The 10,015-nt window shown below is 47.9% G+C and overlaps 1 protein-coding gene across 1 annotated transcript; it reads left to right on the top strand.

Moving 5' to 3' along the window:
* Window positions 1-1,388, top strand: LOC109755046 (L10-interacting MYB domain-containing protein-like). The gene is made up of 2 exons (XM_020313928.4): window positions 1-417; window positions 510-1,388. Exons 1-2 carry the CDS (start codon window positions 115-117, stop codon window positions 1,059-1,061), a joined length of 855 nt encoding a protein of 284 aa, XP_020169517.2. The 5' UTR covers window positions 1-114; the 3' UTR covers window positions 1,062-1,388.
* Window positions 1,389-10,015: the final 8,627 nt, after the last annotated feature.

Below are 10,015 nucleotides of genomic sequence, written 5' to 3'. Positions count from 1 at the left end.
GATTCTTTTTCACCATGGTCTTTGCTGGTATGTAACTAGGAGCATGATTGATGATTGTTCATCGATATGTGTTAAATTGTAATGCTTGCAATTAATGTATAATTTTCTTGAAGAATGTCTGCCGATTGGAGTGACGATAACACTACGATCTTGACCGAGCTCTTTGTCCAACAAGTGCGTGCTGACAATAGGCCAGACAAGCACTTGACTCAGAATGCTTATGAGGAAGTTGCAAAAGATTTCAAAGTCAGAACAGGTCTGGAGTACACCAAGCTCCAACTGAAGAACAAGTGGGATAAGTTGAAGACTGATTACAGCAATTTCAGAAAACTCAAATTGAAGGAGACCGGTGGTGGGTGGGACTATGAGAGAAACACCATCAAACAAGATGTTGAATGGTGGAAGAAAGCAAAGATAGTGAGTCGTGACTTTTCCTATTTGTTCTTATCATATAAGCAATTGTTCCGTGAGTAGTGATGCTAATTAAGCTTTGTTTTGTTGTATTTTAGGACATCCCTGGCTGTGGCAAGTTCCGAAAGCGTGGACTTCAAAATGAGAATAACTTATCTATCATGTTTGCTGACATCACGAGTGATGGTACAGATCACTGGAATCCTGCTTCAGGCACCATTCCCCAATCTAGCAGTGCAACTTCTATTTTCAATGTGGACGACATACAAGATGTTGATCTGGAGGAGACCCAAACAGGTGAGTCACATGCTGATGGAAATGGGAAGAGACTTGGGAGGTATGTGGATGGCAATAATAAGAAGCCAAAGACATCTCTTGTTATACAAGAACAGATAACCAGGGTTGGAGATATAGCAGAGAGGACCCAATCCAGCTTTGAGTCATACATGAAGAAAGAAGAGAGTTCATCGATTACTTCTGTGATGGATCTGGTTGTTGAGTGCGGTGCAATAGTAGGAAGTGATGAATATTTCATTGCTAGTGAACTATTTGTGAAGCGAGAGCAGAGAGAGATGTTCCTGCATATGACGGAAAGTGCTGCTCGTTTGGATTGGTTGCGTAGGAAATACAACACCAAGTATGGGCATTAGATGCTACTGATGTTGTTTGTGCCTATTGGGATGTAGTACTAATTTAAAGTTTGAACTTAATTATGTACTCTGGTTTACTTGTAAGACTATTTGGGTTGTAACATTACTATGTTAGTCCCATTCTTCCTTTTTTCAGTTGTTTGTCTTCATTTACCTTGTTTTAGCCGTATGTCTTCAATCTGGGTAATATTTCTTGTAATCTTACTTATATTACTGCTATGACTCATCTTGCTGATGGTTACATGATAAATGTTGTTACATATGACTTGTCTTTAATGTTACATATGATTCTTACTTATCTTTCTACTATGACTAATCTGGTTGATAATTAAGTACTAATTGTTGTTACTTGTGTATGTTCAGATGTCATCGGATAGTGACAATGATAGTGATAGTTATGAAGAAAGGAAGAAGAGGGTATGCCACCATGTCCAATCAATGTCCAACATCTATGCCGGTGCATCAACACTTGCAGGGAAGTACTGTGACAACTATTTGATCAAGGCAGACCCAAGGAATTCTATTCTCAGTGGGTTTGGATGGCTGCAAGAGACAGTGTCAACATCTGGAGAAACATATACCATGTTGAGGATGAACGCACGCCTCTTCTTTCAATTGCATGACTTGTTGGTCAAGAGACAGTGTCAACTATAATAATTTCTTTTATTTAAATTCTGTAAACAAATCATAGGCCTTACATGCAATCTGCTTGTTGTTTGTAGGTAAGTACTATCTTGTGGACGCGGGCTATCCTAATAGACCTGGATATCTCGCACCTTACAAGGGGGAAAGGTACCACGTGCCTGATTTTCAACGAGGTGTGGCGCCAAGAACACCTAAGGAGAAATTTAACAAGATATCCCTTCAAGGTATCAACGGTATGCCATCCCTCCGAATGCATCGGATGCGTCAACCTCGGAGGCCAGTGATAAAGACATGGACCGGTTCCGTAATAGACTAGCAACTGATATTGCTCTTGGTTGGTGACTTCCAGTTCTGCTATAAATGTGAGTATACTAGTTTCTACCGCATTCATGTGTTTTTATTTACTACAATTCTTTAGTTTTTACCTTGCTTGATAAATTCATGCTTTCTCATAGATGACTGGTCGTAAAGTTAAACAAGTGAATGTTGTCTCCAAACATGTCGAAACTGTTCACTGTCTTTGTCAGTAGCTGAAATATTAGTCACAATATTACTTATCATTTATTTCCTTGTAGCAAGATGCATAAGTCTAGAATCCAGAAGATGTTCTTAGCTAGTTCAATCACAACATGATTTGCTTCTTTCACAATTGATATGTATCTGTACCTATTAACAAATTTCGTAATTTTGTAGGTGAAACCATCGAAGCAGAGTATATATGTTTTTGGTTCTATTCAAGCAATCACCAGCATTGCATAAAGGTTTTCATGTGTTGAAAATTGTTTCTGCAGGACCTCCACTGGACTAGAGTGATGTCTAAAAAGTACATGTGTTTATGCTGCCTTTGTTTGTGTTTATCTTATGAAAAATCCTATTTGTCTATGTTGCTAAAATCATGTAATTTCAGCAAACTCATGCTGAAGCGTTCTTGTGCGATAAAGTGAATTTTTGCACAAAGAAATTATGTGTGAAACTTCAGCATTATTTTCAGTAAACTCAGCATATTTGTGCATTTTTTCTGCACTGTGTTGCATCATTGGCACAACAAGTGATCCACGTACTGACCAGTATCAAACCAGCTTGATGTGTTGTGGGGAGCCTGTAATCCAGAGTGCAGAGTGGAGTTAGTTGCCGAACAAGTTGTCTGCTCCTCGTTTGCCCTGTGGAGCTAGCAACCTAGGAGCTGGGAGTGGAGCTAAGGATCTGACGGAGTGGAGTGAATACGAACAGGCCCATAGGGAGCATAGTACCCCGGTGGTGGCTGCAAATAAACCTCCTCACGCAACTCGCCATTGAGAAAGGCGTTCTGGACATCAAGTTGAGAGATAGACCAATGACGAACAGAAGCCACAACAAGGAGAGTGCGGACAGTGGTCATGTGGGCCACAGGAGCAAATGTCTCATCATAATCGCGTCCCTGCTCCTGCTGAAAACCACGGGCCACAAGACGAGCTTTGTAGCGCTCAAGAGAACCATCAGAGCCAGTCTTAATCTTGTAGACCCACTTGCAGGTGATGGGACAAACACCGGAAGGGGGGAACCAGATCCCATGTGCCAGAGTGCTCAAGGGCAGCAAGCTCTTCGGCCATGGCAAGCTGCCATTCAGGCTGAGTCATGGTAGTCCGATAGGAAGTGGGCTCAGCAATAACAGAGAGACCGTACCGATCAGGAGAATAGCGATCAGGCGGGGGGGGGGGGGGCGAGGCCAAGCACGAAGATTGTGAACCGGGGGAGGCGTGAACGGAGGTGCACTAGAGGTGGAAGGCGCGTCAGGCGAATCAGGGGAAGCATCCTCAGTACGAGGGCGATGAGTATAGTGCAGAGGAAACGGTGAGAGAGGGCGACAGACTGGAGATGATGGTGGAGAGGTGGAGGAGGAGGATGGAGAAGAGAGGGTCGGTGGTGAGGGAGAAGGAATGAGAGGTGCCGGTGGAAGAGGTGAAACATGAAGCACATAGCAGGGTGTATCGGGAAGAAGAAGAAAGGAGATATCATCCATAGAGAAGCTCGAGGAAGAAGGACGTGGGTAGTAAGAACGAGACTCGTCAAAAGTCACATCACGCGAGATGCGTAAGCGACTACCAACAGAATCCCAACAGCGATAGCCCTTGTGCTCATCACTGTAGCCAAGGAAAACACACTCAACCGACTGAGCCATCAGTTTGGTGCATTCTCGCGGGGCAAGAAGGACATAGCACACACATCCAAACATACGAAGAGCTGAGTAGTCAGGAGAACGACCAGTGAGACACTCCATAGGAATACCACCCTGCAGAGCAGTCGATGGCTGAATGTTGATGAGATAGGTGGATGTAGAAACAGCCTCAGCCCAAAAGTGGGGTGGAAAGGTGAAAGTGCAACTATCCCTGGGTGCTTTTGGTAATTACTAACAACATATAGCTCATTGAACTAATGCTATTTCAAGATAAATATTTCAGGAAAGTTCAATGATTGGCATGGCATGGATTTGGAATGTGGACCCCTCAAAATGCTAAGAACACATATTGGCTCAAGCTCAAGACTCTACGTTTTACTTTTAGTGATCCAAGATCACATTGAGTCCATAGGAAAAGCAAATACTATTAAAAGGGGATGAGGCGTTGCTTAATGGCTTACTTGCTCAAAATGCTTAGTGATATGCTCCAACAGCCCTCAACCACTTTCTCATATCCACATATGTCCCAAACCAAAAGTCAAACTCGGCCCCACCGAAACATTCTATCCAGCGCCACCGAGTTCATTTGACATAGCCACTACCAGAAACCCTAGTCACTTCAGTCTCACCGATAGGGATCTCGGTCTCACCGAGATGGGATTGCAAACTCTCTGTTTCCCTTCGTAATGTTTCAGTCTAACCGAGATGAGTGATCGGTCCCATCGAGTTCGCAATGCAAACTCTCTGTTTCCCCTTCGTAACATTTCGGTCTCACCGAAATGAGCGAATCGGTCCCACCGAGTTTGCCTAACCAACTCACTGGTTAGCTTATTACCAAAATCGGTCTCATCGAGTTTGTGTAATCGGTCTCACCGAGATTACATTATGCCCTAACCCTAATGAAATCGGTCCCACCGAGTTGACATGTCGGTCCCACCGAAAAGCCTAACGTTCACATTTTGAACTGAATCGGTCTGACCGAGTTTTCTGATTCGGTTCCACCGAGTTTGGTGAATTGTGTGTAATGGTTAGATTTTGTGTGGAGGCTATATATAACCCTCCACCCACTCTTAATTCGTGGAGAGAGCCATCAGAACATGCCTACACTTCCAGCATACATTTTCTGAGAGAGAACCACCTACTCATGTGCTGAGGTCAAGATATTCCATTCCAACCACATAAATATTAATCTCTAGCCTTCTCCAAGTTGCTTTCCACTCAAATCATCTTTCCACCAAATCCAAATCCATGAGAGAGAGTTGAGTGTTGGGGAGACTATCATTTGAAGCACAAGAGCAAGGAGTTCATCATCAACACACCATCTATTACCTTTTGGAGAGTGGTGTCTCCTAGATTGGTTAGGTGTCACTTGGGAGCCTCAGTCAAGATTGTGGAGTTGAACCAAGGAGTTTGTACGGGCAAGGAGATCGCCTACTTCGTGAAGATCTACCGTAGTGAGGCAAGTCCTTAGTGGGCGATGGCCATGGTGGGATAGACAAGGTTGCTTCTTCGTGGACCCTTCGTGGGTGGAGCCCTCCGTGGACTCGCGCAACTGTTACCCTTGGTGGGTTGAAGTCTCCATCAACGTGGATGTACGATAGCACCACCTATCAGAACCACGCCAAAAATCTCCGTGTCTACATTGCGTTTGCTCCCTCCAAACTCCTCCCTTTACCTTCATGTGCAATGTTTTACATTCCGCTACTATACTCTTAGACTTGCATGTGTAGGTTGATTGCTTGACTTGTTCTAAGTTGCTAAAATCTGCCAAGACTTAAAATTGGGAAAAGGCTAGATTTTTATTTGGTCAAGTACTCTAATCACCCGCCCCTCTAGACATACTTTCCATTCTACAAAGGGAAGCGGCAATCATCAGCGCACGAGCCGTCTCAAGAAGATGACGATGCTTGCGTTCAGCAACGCCATTCTGAGCATGAGCACCAGGACATGAGAGCTGGGCAAGAGTACCCTGTTCCTCGAGAAAACCACGCAACAGCTGGGAGATATTCTCTCCAGCGGAGTCAGCACGAAAAATATGAATGGGCGTGAAAAACTGGGTGTGAATCATGGCAGCAAATCATTTGTATAGAGAGAGAACCTCGCTACGAGATTTCAAGAAGTAGAGCCAAGTGTAGCAAGAGAAATCATCAATAAACAAAACATAGTAGCGATGACCACCTTTCGAATCAAAGGGAGCAGGACCCCAGACATCAGAATGAACTAAGTCAAAAGGACGTTGAGAGACCGACTCACTGGAAGGATAAGGTAACTGGGTCTGTTTGCCAAGTCTACAACCATTACAATGTAAAGAAACATCTCCAGATACAGACCCTAAGAGGCCCTAATGCACTAATGATGACAAGCGAGAGCCACAGATATGACCAGGCGATGATGCCATTGCTGGAAGGACGCAGACGAGGAGGCAACAAGAGCATGAGAACTGGCAGAAGTGGTGGCAGCAGAAGGAACGCAAAGCCAGTCAACCTCCCGAAGGCCCTCTGACTCACGGCGCCAGGGGCTAGCACCAACCAAAACCTTGGTGCGACGATCCTGAATGGAGCAAGAGTCGGTATCAAGAATGACACGACAACCATAATCAGTAAGTTGGGCAGCGGAAAAAAGATTCATGGTAAGGCGAGGAACACGAGAAACACTAGGAACCGAAAAGGACGGAGTGGAAAGAATACCACGACTAGCAACAGGAAGAGATGTGCCATTGGCAATAAGAACATTAATAGGAGAATCAAGAGGACGATGAGAAGACAACGCTGAAGAATCAGTGGACATATGAAAGGAAGCTCCAGAGTCCAGAACCCACGAAGATGTACCTAACGGTGTAGATGCTGGCGGTGATGAGGTGGTGAAAGCAGTCACAACAGCAGCATAACCCGTCAATGAAGGCGCTTGAGCCGCACGATGTCCTGGTCAGTGAGTGACTAAGTCAAGGAAGATCCAGGAGTCCCACTGGAAGAGGTGCGCCTCTGGTCACGCTTCTTTTCACGACAATCAGACTCTGGGTGACCTGGCCTTAGCAGTAGCCACAGAAGATGTCGCGGCGCGACCGGCCCTTCTCAACATAGAGAGGGCGACCAACCCCCCTGAAGGTGTGGGCAGGAGCGGTGGAGCTGGGAGACGAGCAGAGGACACATGAGCTTGGGCAGCCAACAATGCTGGAATCGCAAGCAACCCTGCAGAGCGAAGGCGGGTCTCCTTAGCACGAATCTCGGCAAGCACCTCCGAGAGAGGCACACGACCACGAGCAAGCAAGTGAGCATGTCGAGGCTCGAACTCAGAATGGAGACTAGATAAGAACTCATGGACCCTCTGAAACTCCAAATCAGACCGCTAGTCTAGCAGCAACGGCAAGTTCCACAAACAGCTGTCCAAAGAGAGTCAAGCTGGCGCCAAATGGCAGAGCACTGTGAATAGAACTCATCACCAGAGGAATCACCTTGCTAGAGCGTGTGCTCCTGACGCACCACAGATAGGTAGAGAGCATCACCAGAGGGCTGATAGCGCTGACAGAGATAAGACCACATCGCTGCAACTGTACCGAGTCCCTTGAATTCCGAAGCAAACTGAGGGAGGACACTCGCAGTGAGAACGGCAGTAGCTCAAGCATCATCATTGCACCAATGAGTGTAAGCAGACAGATCATCGCGATAGACAGAAGAGCATTTGAATAAGCGGATACCTGCTGATCATAGGTATCAACCGCAGCATCATCAAGAGCCTTGGCTGCATCCCGATCAGCTAGGGAAGCAGCAGCAGCAAGAACCGGCAGCACTGGCGGGGTAGGAGCCACTAGAGCAACATGGCATGGCGGACAAGGACCTCGCCAAAGTGAACGCCCCACAGAAGAAGACCCCGCATATGGATGCGCATGAAACCCACAAACTGAGCATAGTTGGTACCATCGAAGATCACTGAGCACCGAGGAACATCAATATAGCCCAAAGAAGACATAAGGAGTCTCTGCCTTTTTTTGGAGTCAACGGAAGGAGAGGACCAATCTGGATCGTTCCAGATCGAGCACACGCTTGCCCACTCGGGCGCTCGGCCTAGGAACGCGGGGCCAGGAGCAGCCGGCCCGGACTAGGAGAGGCAGCAGCCTTGCTCACTCGAGAGGTCCAGGGGCTCACGCGCACGCACTCGAAGCAGCCAGCGGGAAGCGAGCGCGGGCGGCCGATCAGGGCAGCAGTGACAGAGGAAGGAGGCGGGAACAAGGGATCCAGGCAGCTACGCGGCCGGGGCAAGCCGGGGCGGAGCAGCGGCCAAGCCGGGCCGGGGCGGAGCTGCAGCGGCCGAGCCGGGCGGAGTAGCGGCTGAGCTAGGCCGGGTCGAAGCTGATGCACAGGAGGAAGAGGGACAGCAGATCCGGCCAGAGAGTGGAGAGCAGACGGCCGGAGACAGCAGCGCGACGGCCGGAGACGGTGGCTGGAGACAGCAGCGCGACGGCCGGAGACGGTGGCCGGAGACTAGGTACGAGGGGCACGGAGTTGCATCATGCAAGAGGAAGGGGCTAACCTAGCATCTGATACCATGTTGGATAATCAGCAACTAGTGTTCACTGAGGGCCAAAGGCCATTACATATACATGTGAGGTAAAGTGCAAGAAACCCCTTATACAATGGGGATGTACCGAAAAGGGACTATACACATCTAACAATATCTATACATAAGGCTGGTGGTCATAGTGGGGATTAAGGGCATTGAGGGAGTCCCGGACTAAGGGGTCCTCGGGCGTCCGGCCTGTTATCCATGGGCCGGACTGACGGTCTGTGAAGGCATGAAGACCGAAGACCGTACTCGTGTCCGGATTGGACTCTCCTTGGCGTGGCAAGCTTGGCGACCAACTATGAAGATTCCTCCTTATGTAACTGACTCCATGTAAACCCTAGATCCCCCCGGTGTCTATATAAACCGGAGGGGTTAGTCCGGAAAGGACACAGACATTACCATATTCACATAGGCTAGACTTCTAGAGTTTAGCCATTACGATCTCGTGGTAGATCAACTCTTGTAATACTCATATTCATCAAGATCAATCAAGCAGGAAGTAGGGTATTACCTCCATAGAGAGGGCCCGAACCTGGGTAAACATCATGTCCCCCGTCTCCTGTTACCATCGATCCTAGACGCACAGTTCGGGACCCCCTACCCGAGATCCGCCGGTTTTGACACCGACATTGGTGCTTTCATTGAGAGTTCCGTTGTGCCGTCGATGAAAGGCTTGATGGCTCGCCTTGTCATTAAAGACAACATTACCGCCGGGGTGGTTCTGGCCTCGGGCCAAACCCTCCGGCTGGGCGACTTTACTATGATCGCTCGTTCGGCCGCGGAGCCGACGATGACCTCTCGGGCCATCGAAAATCCCCTTCGCATCAACTCCGAGCACTCCAAGAATATGGATCCGGTTGAGTTTTCGTCCTTAAACGAGCTCCTAGATCGCATCGCTGCTTTGGGAATCGCCACCGATTATGATCAGATTGGGCCTAAAACCGATCAGGGAGAAACTGAAACTCCACCGGTCACCCACCAGATTGCGGTAGTCGTGGAGCAGGACGACAAGTCTTCTTCTATATTGAAGACGGACTATGTTCAGATCGCCGTTCATGAAGAGCCGGATACTCACCCGCGAAAGGATGCAACCAGCCCTCCGAACATAGCATCGGACGGCGGTCCCAAACAATCAGAAGATATTCCAAAACCCGGACTGTCCAGTCTGGAAGGTCGTCAGATTCCGGACAATCGGTTAGGTCGGGGTTCGGATTTAATTCCACCCACCCACCCGGACATAGAGGCTCTCATGAGCATAAAACAGCAGTCTCAGGAAAAGGTCCACCACTTCTGGGCCAGATTCCTCCTTGTCAAGGACAAGGTAAAAGATTGCCGTGACGAGGACGCAACATCAGCGTTCTGCAAAAATTGCGCGGACGAAGGAATCCTCAATGCCATCAATCGCCACCACATACTGAAATTTGCTGACTTAGCAACCATCGTACAAAAGTACTGTGCGATGGAGAGCGCCTGGGAAACTCGGGCAGCTCGCTGGGAACCACCAGCCCCAACCCAACTACCCTTACAGGCGAAAAGGGCGTACCCTCGTGGCACGCTCAGTCCAACAGTCAAAAAACACAAAGCCGCTATACGG

Source organism: Aegilops tauschii, chromosome 3 (assembly GCF_002575655.3).
Source record: "Aegilops tauschii subsp. strangulata cultivar AL8/78 chromosome 3, Aet v6.0, whole genome shotgun sequence".
NCBI classification, from domain to species: Eukaryota; Viridiplantae; Streptophyta; class Magnoliopsida; order Poales; family Poaceae; genus Aegilops; species Aegilops tauschii.
Note: the sequence above shows the minus strand (reverse complement) of the source record. Positions and strands in the feature narration are given on the sequence as shown.

Bases quoted from the DNA above. Each gene is read 5' to 3' on its own strand.
- LOC109755046 (XM_020313928.4), top strand. From the start codon at position 115: ATGTCTGCCGATTGGAGTGACGATAACACTACGATCTTGACCGAGCTC. The intron at 418-509 runs GTGAGTCGTGAC...GTTGTATTTTAG, and splicing joins GGTGGAAGAAAGCAAAGATA to GACATCCCTGGCTGTGGCAA.